The 20,546-nt window shown below is 41.8% G+C and overlaps 2 protein-coding genes across 5 annotated transcripts; both read right to left on the bottom strand.

Moving 5' to 3' along the window:
• Positions 1–1,732: 1,732 nt before the first annotated feature.
• Positions 1,733–6,031, bottom strand: LOC106588618 (SH3 domain-binding glutamic acid-rich-like protein 3). The gene is made up of 3 exons (XM_014177780.2): positions 5,810–6,031; positions 4,269–4,436; positions 1,733–4,108 (listed from the first exon to the last, which is right to left on the bottom strand). Exons 1-3 carry the CDS (start codon positions 5,852–5,854, stop codon positions 4,043–4,045), a joined length of 279 nt encoding a protein of 92 aa, XP_014033255.1. The 5' UTR covers positions 5,855–6,031; the 3' UTR covers positions 1,733–4,042.
• Positions 6,032–9,328: 3,297 nt separating this feature from the next.
• On the bottom strand, positions 9,329–14,597 carry LOC106588616 (membrane progestin receptor alpha-B). Of its 4 annotated transcripts, XM_014177778.2 has the most exons (4): positions 14,207–14,589; positions 13,855–14,080; positions 11,948–12,202; positions 9,329–11,641 (listed from the first exon to the last, which is right to left on the bottom strand). In XM_014177778.2, exons 2-4 carry the CDS (start codon positions 13,860–13,862, stop codon positions 10,723–10,725), a joined length of 1,182 nt encoding a protein of 393 aa, XP_014033253.2. In that variant the 5' UTR covers positions 13,863–14,080; positions 14,207–14,589; the 3' UTR covers positions 9,329–10,722. The 4 variants fall into 4 exon arrangements, with proteins under 4 accessions (XP_014033253.2, XP_014033254.2, XP_045565717.1 ...); XM_014177779.2 differs by lacking the exon at positions 13,855–14,080 and having other exon boundaries at positions 14,207–14,597; XM_045709761.1 differs by lacking the exon at positions 14,207–14,589 and having other exon boundaries at positions 13,855–14,087.
• Between the last annotated feature and the right edge of the window lie 5,949 nt (positions 14,598–20,546).

The following is a 20,546-nucleotide window of genomic DNA, read 5'->3' on the forward strand; positions in this document are numbered from 1 at the left end:
AAAGTTATGAACGCTCAAGTTTTCTGTTTTTTGGTCTTATTTCTTGTTTGTTTCACAATTAAAAATATTTTGCTTCTTCAAAGTGGTAGGCCTGTTGTATGAATCCAATGATACAAACCCCCCAAAAATCCATTTTAATTTCAAGTTGTAAGGCAACAAAATACGAAAAATGCCAAGGAGGGTGAATAGTTTCGCAAGCCACTGAACCTGTTGCTTAGTCATCATGCATTTTATTACATGTACAGTTGAAGTCGGAAGTTTACATACACTTAGGTTGGAGTCATTAAAACTTGTTTTTCACCCACTCCACAAATTTCTTGTTAACAAACTATAGTTTTGGCAAGTCTGTTAGGACATCTACTTTGTGCATGAGACAAGTCATTGTTCCAACAATTGTTTACAGACATATTATTTCACTTATAATTCACTGTGTCACAATTCCAGTGGGTCAGAAGTTTACATACACTAAGTTGATTGTGCCTTTAAACAGCTTGTAAAATTCCAGAAAATGATGTTATGGCTTTAGAAGCTTCTGATAGGCTAATTTACATCATTTGAGTCAGTTGGAGGTGTACCTGTGGATGTATTTCAAGGCCTACCTTCAAACTCAGTGACTCTTTGCTTGACATCATGGGAAAGCCAAGACCTCAGAAAAAGAATTGTAGACCTCCACAAGTCTGGTTCATCCTTGGGAGCAATTTCTAAACGCCTGAAGGTACCATGTTCATCTGTACAAACAATAGTATGCAAGTATAAACACCATGGGACCACGTAGGCGTCATACCGCTCATGAAGAAGACGCGTTCTGTCTCCTAGAGATGAACATACTTTGGTGCAAAAAGTGCAAATAAATCCCAGAACAGCAAAGGACCTTGTGAAGATGCTGGAGGAAACAGGTAATAAAGTATCTGTATCCACAGTAAAAACGAGTCCTATATCGACATAACCTGAAAGGCCGCTCAGCAAGGAAGAAACCACTGCTCCAAAACCGCCATAAAAAAGCCAGACTACGGTTTGCAACTGCACATGGAGACAAAGACCGTACTTTTTGGAGAAATGTCCTCTGGTCTGATGAAACAAAAATATAAATGTTTGGCCATAATAACCATCGTTATGTTTGGAGGAAAAAGGGGGAGGCTAAGGTGTATGTAAACTTCCGACTTCAACTGTAAGTCATGTTTTTGATCATTGGCTAAACCTGAATAAAGGTTTGGAACTAATAAGCTAGTATTCTATACTGTATATGTTGAGCTTTTTATCTGTAAACTCAATGAAAAACCTGCACAGCATGGCACATTGATCCACTTTTCTTTGTACTCACTATCCACCAAGAATCAAAATATTCCGTCTCCATTTCATTGGGGGTGGAGTTTGGTTGGGCAGATTAGTACTTGTCAATTACAGACTGGCACTGTGTAGAGTGGGCAGCAGCAGGATGTACAAGGTCCTGTAACATTCCTCAATGAGATGGAGAGAACTGCAAATGGAAAGGCTATGTCTTAATCAAGATATGTGAGCTGGAAGAACAGTGCCCCTGAATCAATATAGTATCTGATGAATATACTGTATATGTACTGTTTTTCTTTGTTTTGAGAGCTTTGCAATTGTATTTGTAATACTATTGCACAATAATGTTCATAACACACAAGTCCAAATGAATCAACTTGAACTGAGTCACTTGATTCACTTTTTAAACCATCAGACTTGTAATTCAGCAAAACACAAATCGACCTATTAGACATTCCATTTTATTTGATCCTTTTTCACAATCTTCTTGGAAGACATCTCATTTTATATTTAATGTTTTCTTTATTTTGGCCAAAGGGACTTTGGTCCAAAAGCAAAGCAGGAGCTCAAAGAGAAAGACATGAAATGCTGAACACATAGTTGATAGTGAATAGCTACACATCATGGACCAATAAGACATCGACCACCATCAACTGACAAAACAGTGCACAAACATTGTCTGTTAATGCTGCCATTACAAAGTAGAGGTCCCACACCTATATACCCAAATATACTATGCGTGTGGCGTCACCCGAATTCACCTGAGATAAATGAAAATCAAGGTTCCTGTGTGGAACCAGGGGTTATAGTGATAGGCTCAAGTGCAGGGATTACATTGGGGGCAATATTTTTCTAAAACTTTTATTTTTATTTTTTTACAAGGATGAAAAAGATGTGGGACTACACATGAAACGGCACATTCGTTCTTCACAACATCCCATGGAAGAAAACCCAGCTTGAAGAAAGCAGAGTAGTAGACACTTGAAGCACTAAAAGTAAGGCCTTCAACTTCCTCATGTGGTGAGTGAGTTTTATCTAAGGCTGAGAATGAGTCAGTTCAGTCTGAAACAATTCGTTTTTCCACTCAGTAGCCAAGAGTCAGTACAACAGTGGGAATATGAGGCAGAGTTAAGTGCATAGTTATCTATTGCATCTTCAAGCTGGATCGAGATGGACATCACAGCTAGATCAGGAATGAAGGTCCAAAACAGTCACCAGATTCTAAATTCAGGGGGTTCTAATACTCAAGCTCAGCTCTCTTATAGTAAGGATGTACAGCTGTAGTGCCAGTAACAGTGTAACATAGTTTTGCAACAATGTCCCATAAAATGTATATTTCTGGAAGACCAATGATTGAGGATCAGGCCATTCCCAGCAAATGTAAGTGGTCTCTTTGGAATGCATTAACAGAGAGTAAAATAAGACTATATTGGGAGGTCAAAGCTGACTGTATCCATCTGTAAAACACATTTATTGGCACCAAGTTCAACACTACGGAATGCTGTCAGTCTGTTTTTACCATCTTCTGTAACTCTCCACAGTGGAGTCACCTTTCCAGCATGGACCTTTGACACCATTAGTCTGCTAAGGATTGAAATGTTTTGGACCAAAGTAGAATCCAATGAATCCAATCCATCTACCACAATTCACATTTCTTTAAGGTTCTGTGATTGTTGGCTTCCACATTCACCTACAGTAGGCCCAATTATGTATCGAAATGGCTTCTGTCTGTCGATATGAACAACAACATGCGAGTCAAGAAGGCCAGGTAAAAAAAAAAGTGACAAATTTAAGATTAAGTGATAATAACCAAGCATTGTGTTTGTTTGGTGTGAAATGGCCCCCCTATTCTCTACATGGGCTGCATTTAGACAGGCAGTCCGATTCTGATCTTGTTTAATTTATTGGTCTTTTGACCAATCAGATCAGCTCTGAAAAATATCTGCTGTGACTGGTTTAAAGACCAATCAGTGAAAAGAAATGATCAGATTTGGGCTGCTTGTGTAAACGTAGCCATAGTACATTACATTTGACCAGGACTGTGGCCAAAAGTAGTCCACAATATAGGGAATAAAAAGTACATTTCTCCTGTTGGGCAAGGGAACGATCATGAAGATAGATTCCTGGTAAATGTTAGCCTCTGGATTAGTGGATCTTCATTAATCACGTGTTGGCAGCCCAGATTACCTGACCTAATTACCACACATCTAGATTGGGCAGTTCCACTGATCCCACAGAGCAGACTAAGACTGATTAGTGACATGAACACGTCGGACCAGGCAGACCTGGGTTCAAATACCATTCCAAATCTTTGAGCATTTGCTTTAGTCTGCATGCAGTGCCAGGTGGGTGGGGTTTGGCCTTTTTAGCCTTTTCTATTGGTTCAATTGCAACAGGAACACTTAAATCTAGCACAACTTTAGTATTTGAAATTATTTTAAAGTATTTGAACCCAGGTCCTGACCAGGAAGGACCACAAAGGGAAACAATGACGAAGAAAACAGAGGGAGCATAATGAGTGCCGTATAAAACATAAACAATTATGTTAACAGTGGTTAGGTAAGAGTCCAGCGGGGTGGGAACAGGTGTGTGTGTGTGTGTGTGTGTGTGTCTTTTGATTGGTTGGTTGTATTTGGCATTCATCACTGCATTGAGACAAAGGAGGGTGAGCACCGCCAGCGGGGCAGGAGGTTAGTCAACGGGCCTGCCTGGGGGGGGGTTTGGTGGGGGGAAGACGACACACAACTCTTCCTCATCACGCCATCTTCAGAAATTGTTCCACTTTGTCCTCCTCCACTGCGTCCGAAAACATGTCATAGTTCTGGAGGAAAGAGACCAAACAGAGTATAAGATATTATATAAAAAGGGGTCATAACATGCTTATGCCATCTTTAAGTTAAAACCTTTGTCTATACTCACCATCTTCATACAGTTTGACAGTGTTGTGGTTGTGTGTTTTGTCTGATCTCACAAATCCTTACCCCACAGTACTGGTCCTCGTTGAAGATCTGTGGCGGGACAGCCGTGGGGTTCCCTGCCTTGCTTCTCATCTCATCCCTGACCTCTCCGCCCACTGAGATGTCAATCAGCTCATACTGGATGCTCTTACTCTCCAGGATCCTCATCACCTCCGCTTGCTGAGACTTCACCTGGAGGGGGAGAGGAAAGGGTCAGTTCAGGGTCAGGGATCCATTACCCTTTTCACACTACTGAGCCGAGCCTGGCTTAACTGAGACTAGCGGTACTGCACTGGCCTCATTATATATTCCACATAGTGCTGAAAAGGACTATATGAAAGTTTGGGTTGGTTCGATAGTGTGAAAAGGTTTCAAGCTTTACCAATAGTACCAGGGACCAAACAGTCAGATCTGTTTTTGTACTGTCTGTGGTTACAAAAAAAATAGATGGGTAGCATTAGCACTTCTGAGACAAAGGCCTAGTAGATAGTCTACTTTGCCTATAAAAGCTAGAGCGCTTATCTAATGTGTAGTTGATTATTAATTGTGCAACGCTATCTTGTTGGGCCTGGTTGCGGAAGTTGGGAGGGTATGTTTGCTATGTGTAACCACGCCTAGGTCACCCACCAACTGCAGCCTGGCAGTCAATGAGCAAGGCACACCAACACACACACTACTTAAAGCAGATTCCAATGTACACTAGAAAACAGGAAAGCTAGGGGCAAACCGAATGACTCAATCCCTTGCTTTTTAGTAGAGGTGAAAGTACATAGCCCATGGCTAAACATTTTCAAAGTCTTCCATTCAAAAATATCCTGGATCATATGACCGGATGGCTAACTTGGCAGTATAACGCAGAGCCAACCGAATATCAAATCCCCCTATAATCGACACCAGATGTTTCACCGCGATTATTTGCATACATTGAGTGTGTCCAGGCGCAAGCGCATGCAAACTCTTGGGAAGTACGTGTAACATTTGTATCAATTTGACTAATTCCATTAAAAGCGAAACGCGTGTGTGTTTATAATGCTATTAGACAGCATAAATAGTTCACATCCACCGTACAGGTAGGTAGGCATGTATACGATAGCAATCATTGACAAGTTGCATTTGTCTAGACCAGCATCGATTATATCAGGTAGGTTGCAGAATGAGAAAACTATGCAATTGACATGTCGCCATTATTCTAATAGGCCCGTGAGATCTACCGCCTAACGCAGACAGATAAAGGAAATAAAACAGAAAAACGGAACAATATGACTTCCGTCCACATTTTCGGGTTGAGTTTGCATTTCCTGGTGCGTTTTGTTAATCTCCAAATAAACCCGTTCTTCAAAAACCTTGCGATCGATTGTATGGTGGACTGAATTATCAATAACTCCACATATCAAAAACTATCGCAATATTGACCTAAATCGCTTGTATGCTGATCAGATCCTGCGATGGATCGCTGACAGGGCTTTCGTTGGGTGTGTCTTAAAGACTGGTCCATAAAGGGTCTCTATTAGAAATGTATCCACCTGCAAGAATACAAGGCATCAGTAATCTCCGTTTCATCTCACCTCTCTGGATGCAGTAACGGTGGTATAATATAATTTGACGCCCATAGTTGCGATTCTCGATATCCCTTTGTGTGTTGGTCACAAGAGCAGCTCTCTTGCCGTACGTAGCCTACAATCAATCGCCTCTCCCTCCTGCGACTGAAAAGCCTATATTTGCTGTGTGGTTTAAAGGGCCAGTGCAACCCTTTAGTCCTGTGTGTAAATTGATGTTCTACTAGTTGGCTATTTGATGTGACTGTGACATGTACAGTACCAGTCAAAAGTTTGGACACAGCTACTCATTCAATGGTTTTTCTTTATTTTATTTTTTTACTATTTTCTACATTGTAGAATAATAATGAAGACATCAAAATGATAAAATTACACATATGGAATCATGTAGTAACCAAAAAAGTGTTTAACAAATCGAAATATATTTTATGTTTGAGATTCTTCAAAGTAGCCACCCTTTGCCTTGATGATAGCTTTGCACAGTCTTGGCATTCATGAGGTAGTCACCTGGAATGCATTTCAATTAATGGGTGTGCCTTGTTAAAAGTTAATTTGTGGAATTTCTTTCCTTCTTAATGAGTTCGAGCCAATCAGTTGTGTTGTGACAAGGTAGGGGTGGTATATAGAAGATAGCCCTATTTGGTAAAAGATCAAGTCCATATTATGGCAGGAACAGCTTGAATAAGCAAAGAGAAACGACACTCCATCATTACTTTAAGACAGGAAGGTCAGTCAATGTGGAACATTTCAAGAACTTACAAAGTTTCTTCAAGTGCAGTCACAAAAACCATCAAGCGCTATGATGAAACTGTCTCTTATGAGGACCGCCACAGGAAAGGAAAACCCAGAGTTACCTCTGCTGCAGAGGATAAGTTCATTAGAGTTAACTGCACCTCAGATTGCAGCCCAAATAAATGCTTCACAGAGTTCAAGTAACAGACTCATCTCAACATCAACTGTTCAGAGGATTCAGGCCTTTGTGGTCAAATTGCTGTAAAGAAACCACTACCAAAGGACACCAATAAGAAGAAGAGACTTGCTTGGGCCAAGAAACACGAGCAATGGCCATTAGACCGGTGGAAATATGTCCTTTGGTGTGATGAGTCCAAATTAGATATCTTTAGTTCCAACCGCCATGTCTAAAGGCACTGTACAAACCAGGAATAGGCCCAAAACTGGAATCAGACACCCAGACTGTATCCTGGCAAGCCTGATCAATCAGCATCATTCAACACCATTTACTGATCAGTGTCAAGATCAGGCTGGGACTGGCAGGGAAATGCCTGTGTTCACTGAAGGAAAGCTATGTGATCTCAATGTCAAAGTCAAAGAATAAGGACAGGTGAAACTGTGCTCGGGACAAACAGATCTCATTGTGGACAGAGAGGCTGACACAAGTATACAGATACTAAACCTAAGATACTTTTAGTATACTGATGTCAATATTATAATCTGCGCACTTAACGCCCTTTGGTAAGTTCTGATATAGTTTGTTCAGTGCCTTTAGCCACTGCTGCCAGCCAAGCCACCCAGCTCAGCTCCTCTTTATCCCACGTAGGAAAAACCTGAATCAGCAGACAAAGCTGGAGCTAACCCTACACTTGGACTTTGTTCACATTCTCCTGCTGCCTGGCTCACAATGGAAGGGAACAGGTCCGTTTCCCTCTGCTGCTCTGCCAGTGATGAATGTCTACATCACCATGCCAAGCTCGTTTTCATTAGCTAGTTTCATTAGCATACTGTTCACAATTACATCAGTTACACAGAGACCAAAGTAGTCTTGATTCAGATTGACAAAGAACTGTTATTTACTTTCAGTTCCAATGGGGGTCTTGCCATATATTCCATTATTGCACCTGAGGTTGTTCCATTGACTTGGACAGTGTTTATCACAAAAACTAAAGTATTGCCCACTATAAATAGTCTAGGTGGGGATGGATCTTTGATGCTTAGTGACAGTCAGTGTTACAGGGACTATGAGGAGGATTTTCTACTGTGGATCAGTTTCCGTCTTTCTTTAATGAAGAGCACAACCAGAGGACAAATAACAGGGATCATTTCAGCACTCTGATGGGACATAGAACAGTTGCCTGTAATGTGTCCATGTTACATCAATCAAACCAACTCCTAGGGTTACTAAAGTAGGCTCCAAATGTTACATTAGTTCTAGTGATGTAATAGGACACAAATCAACCTGCTATATACACTATACAATATGGAGACAATGGATGGATATGTGAGCTATTCCCATGTATTCTTGGCATACCGATACATATTGTGTTTCAGATGAAATTATTTTCCTGTCCACAAGGGGGCAGCGATCCCCTATATTTCAACACCTCTGCTTAACATCGTGAAATGCTTGGAGACAGAAACGATGCAATCAATATACTGTGGGAGCAATGTAATGGTTACATCCTTCATAAAAGGGCCACTCAGTACTTGAAACAAAAATAAAACGTACTCTCCTCAACTGTTTCGGTAAAAGGCTGAGAGATGGGGCTGGATAAATGTAACCAGTCTAAAATTCTACAGATGCAAGGACTGACCATCCATGAAATCAAAAGTTTTAACCATGTTTTGATGCTTTACAGTGTTTGTTTACATTTACTTTGTTTACAAACATTGGAGTAAAACAAGCTTGTATTTTGGGTTCTGATGGGGAACATTTTAGTCATTCAGCAGATGCTCTTATCCAGAGCGACTTACAGTAGTGAATGCATACATTTCATTTCATGTATTTTTTTTGTACTGGCCCCCCTGTGGGAATCGAACCCACAACCCTGGCGTTGCACACACCATGCTGGCGTTGCAGACACCATGCTCTACCAACTGAGCTACAGGGAAGGCCACAGGAACAACAGTTGAACTAAGCTCCAGGGTTGGGGTCCATTCCATTTCAATTCCAGTAAACCAAATTCCAGTTCCAAGTTTTCCTCATTGAAAAACATTGGAGAAAATTGGAATTGGAATGTCATTGTAATTCCTGAATTGACTGGAATTTTTATGTAATTGACCCCAACCCTGCTAAACTCATGAGGTATTTATAAAGTTATATTCTTCAAGAATTAATGGGTACATATAATTCATTTATATGTCCCAAAATGTATGTAGCAACTGCTGATTCCCCTTTTTAAAGAGATTCTCCGGTACTTTTGTATACACTTTTTAGCCAGTAGTTCTGAAAGTAGCGCTCACAAGCCAAAAGTCTCAGAAAATTGCATACTACATCACAAATGTGCAGATATGTGCATCACATCATTGCTCTCTCTCGCTCTCTCTCTCTCGCTCTACTGTGTGTGCGTCTTGCTAGCAATCACTTTCAAACTAGGGATTTTGTGACTAATTAAGGTAAGACAGTAATTATGCTCATAGATCATGCATGTATGAACTACACATTGACACATCCAGAACAAAACCGGAGGTTGAAAAAAAGAATAGTCGCCAAAGTACCTGAGCATGTCTTTAATATTTCACTGGGGGGAAGGAAGTTTGAGGTTGCAATAATAATGAAAGGAAAAGGGTGTGTGGGCTTCAAGTCGTTTTTATTGCTGTTCTACAAATGCCATAAAGTTAACAAAGTTCTGAAATGTGAAGGCCCTGCAAATTGTTATGATGCCTGACATGTCATAATAACACTGCATTGTTGTGAAGGTCTTTTTTTTTCATCAGTCAGGGGGAAACTATATCTCCCAAAGGAGGTTGGTGGCACTTTAATTGGGAGGACGGGCTCGTGGTAATGGCTGGAGTGGAATCAGTGAAATGGTATCAAATACATCAAACCCATGGTTTCCAGGTGTTTGATCCATTCCATTTGCTCCAGCCATTATTATGAGCCCTCCTCCCCTCAGCAGACTCCACTGATACCACCCTATGGCACAATCAGAGAGTAATGGACAAAGGGTAAACATGAACAAAGCCGGTTCCAATACACTCCCTAGCCCTTCTCCTTGGCCATATCCCTGCGATTGCAGGTCTGTAAGGTGGAAGCAATATGGTGGAAACACCAACACTACACGTATTACCTATCACCCTTCAGATCTGCAAACATATAAGGTTTAATATGGCAAAGGGGAAGGCATGGGGAACCAATTGGGATTGGCTATTTGTGTTGCAATGTATAAGGGGGGTTGTCCTCACACCTTTTTTCAATCCCATTGGCTGAATTGATGTTTTATTTTTGGTCACCACGGTGATCTTCCAGAAAGAGCCAATCAGAGCCTGTCTCTACTCTGGTTTACGTCACAGCACTGAGTGAAGAGTGTGTCCCGGCAGTGGTAGGCCAGGGTAAGAGAAGGAACACATTTCTCTTTTCCCCTCATGGTTACTCAAAAGAAAAATGTAGCAATGGAACATAACCTCATCAACAATTTACAGATGTACGATAATGTACATTACATACATCATTTGACACCACCATGCCAATTGAAAAACAGAGAACAACTAAGCAAATATATTCTAGGATTACAGTGAGCAATCATAGCAAATATAGAAAGTACTATGCAAGTTATCAACATTCTTACATCTCATTGAGGCTTTGTTCAGTGCTAGGCTAGTCTGGTTCCAGATCTGTTTGTGCTGTCTTGCCAACTCTTATGGTCACAGATCTGTGACCATGCTAGTAATAGGCTTCCTCAACTTCCATTATGTAAAAGGTAAACAACACTCTCTCAAGGACACGGGTGCTGTAGAGAAACATAATATTATAATATAAATGTACATTTCAAAAACAAACTCCAGCAGGCAAGGAAGGCAGTGTGTGTCGAGTCAACCAAGGCCACATTGATCACTTTGGTACCAACCCAGCGGGCAAAACTGGGCAAAAGTTTCTGGCTGAAATAACGTCAACCCATTTCAACCAGTTTTGCCCACTGGGAAGTGATTATAACTCTCCTACCCTCTTACATAGTCTCCAAGCCAATTCATTTGGACTTGTCTCTGCAGTCAAGCAACCGTTTTACTTTCCTCGCCATGAAGACTGCTATGCAGACACAGACCACCTGTGTGGCTCCATACTGAACCAGATAGATAGTGGCTGCAGCTCCTCCCTCTCCGTGTAGCTGTGTGTAGAGTGGCCGTCGGCCCAGGTAGTCCAGGTGAGAGGCCTGGATCTGACAGAGGGTACAGATCACCAGGAAGATGTGGAACAGCTGGTGGCCCTGCCCCAGGAAGTCACAGTGGCCTGGGAACAGACGCTCTGGAAGTGGGTTGGTGAAGAAGAACGCACTGGACAGGAAGAAGGCTACCTGGCCCCCATGGAAGGACATAGCCGGGTCGCCGACTACGCCACTGGCCGCGGAAGTGATGTCATCACTGTGCGACGTGGGCCAGAGGAGGAGGCGGTGGAACACCGGGCTAGTATCCCAGGCATAGGCCATAGCTGAGGGAACCACCTGCCCCACCTTCCGGACCCAGACCCGCAGGCTGTGGTTGCGATACTTCCCATAGCAGCAGCCCAGGCAGGACAGGCAACAGAGTAAGGTGGCAGTGGGCATGAAGACCGAGGAGACCCACCGGTGGTAGTCTGGTTCCACAGCATAGTAGAAGTGAGCCACGGCGCTGCCGTACTGATACTGAGCCACTCCTACGTAATCCAGGAAGAAGAAGCAGTAGTGGTAGAACTCTGATTTGGCGGCCAGGAGGTGGGCTACAGTGCTGCAGGCCATGTAGGCCAGGGAGGACAGGAGGAGGATGAGGAGGGGCCAGGCGTGGGCGTCATGGATGAAGTCTACCATCTCAGCCAGCTGGAGGAACTTGACCAGGACAAGGAGAGACCCCAGCAGGTGGGTCCACACGTTGATGGTCTCGTTGTGACGCTGGAACAGCGAAAGGAAGTAGTACCTGTATCGATAAGGAACACCATTATGTTAGCTTCAGAGACGGGACACCATTATGTTAGCTTCAGAGACGGGACACCATTATGTTAGCTTCAGAGACGGGACACCATTATGTTAGCTTCAGAGACGGGACACCATTATGTTAGCTTCAGAGACGGGACACCATTATGTTAGCTTCAGAGACGGGATACCATTATGTTAGCTTCAGAGACGGGACACCATTATGTTAGCTTCAGAGACGTCTTTACTATAATAAAACTGGATGTTCTACATAGCATTATGGGTATTGTAGTACATCATGTTACAGTACCTCCAGCCCTGGTGGAGTGGTCGGTAGCCGGCGTGGATGTAGCGCTCCCTGAAGAACCCGGGAACTTCGGTGTCCCGCAGCGTGCCGGGCATGGAGGGGGCGACCTCTGTCAGCATCTGGGGCACCGCCCTTACCTGCTGGAGGTTGATGAACAGACGCCCAATCCTCTCCATGACGATCGTTGCCATGAGGGATGGTCTGATGGATGGTGGGACTGTTGTTGTTGCTGGCTGGATAGTTTCAGGAGACTGGCAACTGAAAAAGAAGGAGAGTAACACCATTAGAAAAACATTTTGCATTCAGAGCTGGCCTACTCTAACACTTAAAAGGCTTAAAAACAATAACTAAGTATAAAAAGAGGTTTAAAATTACTTAATTTATTTTAAAACTGCAGAGCAAGTAAAACTATTTGTAGTAAAAACATCCCCTTTGTTGGAGGACTCCCCAAACACATCTGACACACAGGTTAAAAAGTTCCTTCAATAAATAGAAACACATCACACTACTTGCTTCAGCAGTCAAATTACTTCAAAATGAGTCTCTAGTCCAAGTGAACGTCGCTCCTTCACAGTTTATCTGTAACATCCTGCCACCTCAGAAGAGAGGACTAGCCTGGTGAGTGCATGTTCAGTCTAGTTTAGCCAGGCAATCAGAGGACACCCTTCATGCTGGCCCTACCTAGCTGGGCCACCAAGGTCCCAGGGGCAGGAGGCTAGATTACACCAGACCTGTTCTGACTCCTGCAGCAGACCTGACAATTTATTAGCAGTAGTTAGCCTTAATCTGCAGTTAACCTTGCAGATTAGGCTACTATACTGTCTATGGACCTTGCCCTGAGCTTCTAATGCTGTGTCTGATCCATTATTTCTCTCTGTAGTTTGCACTCTAAACAGTGATAGGAGCGATGCTATAGGGGACGGGGAGGGAAAACATGAACACTTCCACCTTGAAGATGAACATAGAAAAGATAAGGATATCTTTATAAGCAGTGTGGTGTATAAACGTAACCCTAATTGCTCCTGGAAATCACTCTGGATAAGAGTGTCTGCTAAATGAATAAAATGTAAATGTAATGGGGGTATATAATAACTAAACACACATCTGATTCAAATGTATACATCGAAACAGATAAAGTCACACTTTAAATGTATTTCTAATGCAGTTTGAATTCATAATACACTCGCCTTCCTCAGGGTGAAAACTCAAACGTTGTTCTCTCCTCATGTTCTTCTGATCATAAGATACAAGCACGTTTTTATCAAGTAATCAAATGTTCCTTTCCTGAACTGGTGAAAGAATGCATTTTCAGATGCAGACATACTATCAGACATGTAACTTCAACTTTATTATTAGATATTGGCCACATGCCCACATCTGATCAAATAGAGTTGCTAATGAACAGAAATGCAGTTGCAACACCTTCAAAACGGGATCCTTACATGATAACAAGGAAAATTCAGTCAAATCTCAGCAACACCTATTTCCTATTGTCAACCCTGTCAAGTGTTTGCCTATGGCTAAATGTGACTGAGGAATTTACAAGGTGGCACCCATTGACTAAATATCGTTGACACACAATAACTCAATCAAGACCTCACATAAACCTACAGTATAAATCTCTCCCTCCAGCCTCTCCCATGTTTCTCCCTCCAGCCTCTCCCATGTTTGAGGGACAAAGGCTGTGGAGAGAGGCAGGCAGAGCAATCAGTGCGAAATTCATTTCTGACATTGCTCTCTTCCAAAAATCTGAAAAACCTATTTCACGCCCATCAAATACTATAACTTAACATGTTGACATGCATTCAACGTAATTTGGTATAGGCTATACTTGTGCTCTTTTTGCGTACACTGTTTCACGTGACAAGTAAAAAGTTAGAGAATATTGCACAAGACGAGAGAGGAAATACCAATGCATGTGGGTGTTCTTCTTCCTCTTCAAGGCTACTACTGTAGGCGTACTTTATTAGACTACATCAGACAGCTCCGGAACACTCAGCGCAGCAGGACCCTCCGCGGGATCTTTCACTTTCAGATGGGATGATCGTCCGACTGTGTCCGTCCATGTCCCCCTCCGACAGTCATCGGTCGGTCACGCCTCCCCGACCGGTGACAGCCTTGTCAACCACTCAGATACTGGAATGCAACAGTTGCGTGTCTTATATGAACATGAGGTGTCCAATGGCAAGTAAGTAGGCGGTCGTTCCAAGCAGAGAGGAGAGAGAGAGAGAGAGAGAGAGAGAGAAGAAATGTGGTATTTACCTTGGCTTACAGGAAACTTTGGCGTGGAAGTCTGATGGACTGCGAACTGTCCCTCATACCTTTAGGACTAGTCACCGTGCAACGGTTTCTAGTCAACTTTAGATTTCGCTCTGTTGTTTCACATGACGGTGAAATTGTTTAATGAGTTGATACAGTATCAAGGGATGAATACTGAGAGAATAAATTACCCGATTAAAAAAACGCACCCTATTAAACTGGAAAATGAAAAAAGTGAGAACTCCAAGAAGTTTCAATACATCAAAACTAAGTATCCTAGATTTTAGCCTGCTATAAAGCTTCTACGTGGAGTCTAAATCACGTAAAATGTCATTTAAGTCCCAATGGTATAAAACGCTGCAAATACAACAAAAATATCCAGAACGTGGGCGGCATTAGGAACATTCTTCTGCATGGATGTGTCCGGAACGTGGTATCAAGGCACGAAGCATTGCACAATCTCAATCTCCTTTGGAAAACTTTCCTTCCTGTGTGTTTAACCGGTTTCAAACAGGGAGAAGCTATGTCAATGGCATAGCATTGACATCATTATTCAAATGTTTGGGGCTTATACAATATGTGGGTGTCAGTTCCTTTTAAATTAGAAATATTTCATAATCTAGCATTATCAGCAAAAGCATTTGATGTACACAATCAGGTTTTTTAAAACTGCCCTATCCTATTTGTGTCTGTAATTTGGTTACTCAGTATTGCCTGCCTATTAAACCAGATTGGACACCATGCCAGAGATGTTTGCCAGAGCATATACAATGTACAAAACTAAGAATGAACCGCTTCAGATAATCAACAAAGGTCTGCTTTGTAGCTTGAAAGCTCCCTTCAAAGGGTGCAGACAATTATATAATCTGTTGACAGTGCCAATTTGGGCAGTATCCCATTGGCAGTACCCTACTCATTGGGTGTGGAGAAGGGGGGGGTATTCTCCTCTTCTAATGAAAGACCCACTTTAGCTATTTTTGATCTATGATAAAGAGTAAAAGGAGTGTTTTTGGCAGCTCCAAGTTAGTTCTTAGAATTTGGTTTGACTTTTTTCCCTAGGGTTCCAGGGTTTACTATTTAGCTTCATGGTATCCAGAATATACTGAAGTATCCCTTGAGGGATGTAGTGGTAAAAACATGGGTGGGTGAAGTCTAAACTCTGTAGGTAAGTAGGTGAAAATACCCCAAAACACTCATCTAGCAGAACAGGTGGGTAAACCCCGAAATGCAAAATAGCATTGAAGGGATAGTTCACCCAAATTCGAAAATTACACATTAGTTTCCTGATCCTGTAAGCAGTCTATGGACAAGGTATGCTGGCCACTCACTTCGGGTTTCTATGCAACACGTATCTTTCAACTATGCTGTGATGTTTAACGTACAATTTCAATCTATCTAATCGAATAGAATCCACAGATTGCGAGATGAAGATAAATACTTTTACTAAGTGTTAGTATATTAGTAATTGACTGACCCAGTCTCTCCAGATCTCTTAACAGTACTTTTTCTAGGGTCAATTTTAGATTCCTGAGCCATTCCTGAACCCGAGACCAGAAACAGGCTACCTGAGGGCAATACCAAAATAAATGGTCTATTGATTCTATATCCTCACAAAAAAAATCTGCAGAGCTTCGATGAGCTTATGCCCCAAATATTCTACATTTTGTTGGTGGCAAGAATTCTATATAATAATTTTAGCTGAAAAGCACGAAGTCTTGAATCTTGCGTTGTTTTATATATCAAGTCATACACCCTGTACCATGGAATCGGTACATCAAAAATCTCTTCCCAACTATTTTGCCATCTGTATGGCACAGTTGTCAACATCATTGGACCGATATTAGCATTTTTTGTAAATAATGTCCAAATCATCCGTAAGTGTCTAAAATATGATTGTAAAACTCAACAAAGTCACTTAAAGATGTTTTGAACGCGATAGCCTTGACCAAAATGTAATTTTCTAATTTGGGTGAATATCCGCTGAGTTGGGTTCCTGAATGGCGCAGCTGTCTAAGGCGCTGCATCTCAGTGCAATAGGCGACATTACAGTTATTGGTTCGTATCCAGGCTGTATCACATTTGGCTGTGATTGAGAGTCCCAAAGGGCGGTGCACAATTGTCCCAGCGTCGTCCGGGTTTGGCTGGGGTAGGCTCTCATTGTAAATAAGAATTTGTTCTTAACTGACTTGCCTAGTTAAAAAAAATCCCGTAAACCATATTAATAAAGTTAGGTAAACTGAATTTTTACTTGAATTAACCCTCCATCCTCTGCTTTCAAGGTATTTGTTAATGGTCAGCTGTCAGCAACCTAGAAAACAAACAAGTGTAGGTTTCTGTCAGCCAACGTTCAAGCTTTTCTGGTTCGCATAATTGCTTGGGGCTTTTCAGTTGTTGTTCAGCCTTGTACTTAAGAATTGCTTTAAAATATCTTAAACACCTAAAGAATGAAATTGCATCTGGTCAGACACAAACGCTAGCCTGCCCTACTGAATCTAAAGTTACATAACTTTTAGGGACGGGTTCACAGATTCCGATTCCCCATTGAGCTTTTTAATCAAGGAGTTGTTTTAACCTGTGAGTGGAAAACCATTCCTCTGAATAGATTGCTACATGTATTTTGTACCAAACTATTTGAAATGTGAAATCATTTAAAATATATCCACCGTGTGGCACTGTTTCCTTTCACATTGATGTAGATTATGTACAGAAATGTACGGAGCGCAGAGCCCACATATTTGTGTCTCTTCATTTAATTGGTTGTGAGATCACAATGGAGCTTTGACTCTACAATGTTATAGAAATGTATGATCCAGATGTGCACAATGTACTCACCTTTTATTGAGCATCAATATCTCCAGCATCTTCTGCAGGGTTGTGCTTTGCTGTCATGAGTTGTAAAATAGAGCAGCCTGTGGACATTTGAAAAACTATCCAATCAATTTGATCAGACCCCTTTTAATGCACCCCCCCCCCCTTTTGTTGTTGTTGTTGTTGCATTGTTTTCATTTCTTACACTCATCTTTTCTTTTTTTTAATGTTTTTCCATCTTATTTCTTATTTTTGAAAATATTGTCAACAATTCATTTACATGGTAATCAATCAATAACAACAATGTCAGCTAATATGTTTGAGTCAGAGAGAGGGTAATGGCCGTCCATTGCGTGTCTACTTCTCAGATGGAAATACTCTATACTTTAACCTTCACTTTCACGAACATCAAGCTTTGTCCCCTTGCAATATATAGCTCTATGTATTCATCTTTCTGAAATGACCATCCATGCAGTCACATTCATGACAAAACCTTTGGGACCTTATCAGTCAATATTCCTCATTATTGATGATGTTCAAAACCATTGAGCCGGTCTGTATTGACAGCACCATCACAAAACGTCTGTCAGCTGTTATACATCATCAACTACATGAGCGCTTTAGGTAGCCTAGTGCTTAGAGTGTTGCGCCGCTAACCAAAAGGGTGCTAGATCAAATCCCTGAGCTGACAATGTGAAAATCTGTCTTTTTGCTCCTGAAAAGGCAGTTAACCCACTGTTCCCCAGTAGGCATTCATTGTAAATAAGAATTTGTTCTTAACTGACTTGCCTGGTTAAATAAAGGTTAAATAAATAAATCAAAATTGCAGTGTAAACACAACAAATAGCTGAAGGAAATGAACCTTCCATGCACCCAACTGTGAGGATACTGTGGTCTCTAAGGATTGCTTTGTACTGTCTATTTTCCTATTTCACATTGTGATATATACAGTATGGGTTGTGGTTTCCTTCTGATGCCTATAGGTGTCAGCGAGGTAACCTCGTCCCCAGGTTAACTGCCAACAAGCCCTGGCTGGTGGACAAGACTAGGGGTTGGGTAACAGCGGTTTTGTGTCTGATACCTACACTGATTGATTCATTGTGATTGCCAAAAACCTCAGTCACTGTCTTATAAAGGTTAAAAGCTCCATTTGTCGTTTATTGGCCAACACATAATGAATATCTCCAACTGAGACAAAAGACAGCAAATCCGTTGATGAGGGGGTTTAGTTATGCACATTGAATGAGATTTGGTTGCAGGGACTCATATTACAGGATCTGTTGTAAGTGGGGCGGCAGGTAGCTTAGTGGTTAGAGTGTTGGACCAGTAATCAAAAGGTTGACAAATCAAATCCCTGAGCTGACAAGGTAACAATCTGTTGTTCTACCACTGAACAAGGCAGTTAACCCACTGTTTCTAGGCTCATTATTAACTGACTTGCCTAGTTAAATAAATACAGTAAGGTTTTCAGATTAGATTTTTTGCCTATGGAGAATTTTTGTAAGTAAACTCCACATGCACTCCCGCAGAGCTGCACAGACACACACACAGACATTATACAGACACACACACATGCTGAAGAGGCTATTGTGAAGTAAACACCAAAGCCTTAATGATTGTTCTCTACATTCTCCCTCAAATCGTTGTCTTTCTTCTATTATCTTAAAATACATACCCTAGCCTTCTCTTTATTAATCTCTTCCTGTTCCTCCCGTTCTGAAAGACTTTAAGGCCATTTAAGGGGAATCTTTAAAGCTGTACAGTGTATTAAAATAGAACCTCACCAAACATATTTCTCCAACCAGCTAATCAGGGCTCATCTGGAAAATAGACTTTGGTCTCTCTGTCAAAATAAAGGTGAATAAAAAAATTAAAAAAAGATAATCACAGATATGAGTGTTGAGAGGATGATAAGTTCACACATTGACATTAAACATCTCAAACCTTTTGACTTGAAAAGGAACCTCAAGCTGCCATGAAGTTCCATCAGGTGCTAGGCTCCACATCCTGTGGTCTAATTGGGTAGGATGGTTGAGGACCAGTGCTCGCTGGATATTGAGGTGGCATTTTGCTGGAGAATTCCCCTGGTTCTGCTAGGACCGCTGTTCCTTCCTTCATTTTTCAACATCTGCCTGCTTTTGCTGAGTACTTTGTTTTTGCCCTTCACACAGTATATCACCTGTCATGTCTAATAGAAGGCTGCATGGAGTACACTGAACCCAGCCACGTCCCATGGAGTACACTGAACCCCGCCACGTCCCATGGGTTCCTCTCCTCTTCCAGTTCCACCATTGCATCACCACAGATATAGATAGATAGCTTCTTTAACAGCTGTGTCTGCCTCTGCTTCTGCCTTCAACCTGCTCCCCCACCCCACCTCAGAGTACTTCTCTCTGTGCTGGTGAACCCAAAGCTGACACTACTTGTGTAATATATAAAGAGCAAATATTGATGTATTTGAAGTCCCATTAAACCACCTGAAAGCCATGATTTAGCTGAACTTTAGGGGCATGCTAGTCAGTGCATCACTGGCACTTGATTTCAGCAATGAACAAAAATATAAACACAACATGAAAAGTTTAGATCCCAGAAATGTTCCATTTGCACAAATTTGATTACATCCCTGTTAGTGAGCATTTCTCCTTTGCCAAGATAATCCATCCACCTGACAGGTGTGGCATGTCAAGAAGCTGATTAAACAGCATGATCATTACACAGGTGCACCTTATGCTGGGGACAATAAAAGACCACTCTAAAATGTGCCACAGATGTCTCAAGTATTGAGGGTGCCAGAGAATTTAATGGTAATTTCTCTACCATAAGCCGCCTCCAACGTCATTTTAGAGAATTTGGCAGTAGGTCCAACCGACCTCACCGCAGACCATGTGTATGTCGTTGTGTGGGTGAGTGGTTTTCTGATGTCAACATGGTGAACAGAGTGCCCCATGGTGATGGTGGGGTTATGATATGGGCAGGCATAAGGTACGGACAACTAACACAATCACATTTTATCGATGACAATTTGAATGCACAGAGATACTGTGATGAGATCCTGAGATCATTCCATTCATTCACCGCCATCACCTCATGTTTCAGCATGATAATGCACGGACCCATGCTGCAAGGATCTGTACACAATTCCTGGAAGCTGAAAAAGTCTCAGTTCTTCCATGGCCTGTATACTCACCAGACATGTCACCCACTGAGCATGTTTGGGATGTGCTTGATCGACGTGTACGACAGCATGTTCCAGTTCCTGCCAATGTCCAGCAACTTCTCACAGTCATTGAAGAGGAGTGGGACAACATTCCACACGCCACAATCAACAGCCTGATCAACTCTATGCGCAGGAGATGTGTCGCGCTGCATGAGGCAAATAGTGGTCACACCAGATACTGACTGGTTTTCTGATCCATGCCTCTACTTGCTTTTTTTTAAGGTATCTGTGATCAACAGATGCATATCTGTATTCCCAGTCATGTGAAATCCATAGATTCGGGCCTAATGAATGTATTTCATTTGACTGATTTCCTAA

Source organism: Salmo salar, chromosome ssa27, assembly GCF_905237065.1.
Source record: "Salmo salar chromosome ssa27, Ssal_v3.1, whole genome shotgun sequence".
Taxonomy (NCBI): domain Eukaryota; kingdom Metazoa; phylum Chordata; class Actinopteri; order Salmoniformes; family Salmonidae; genus Salmo; species Salmo salar.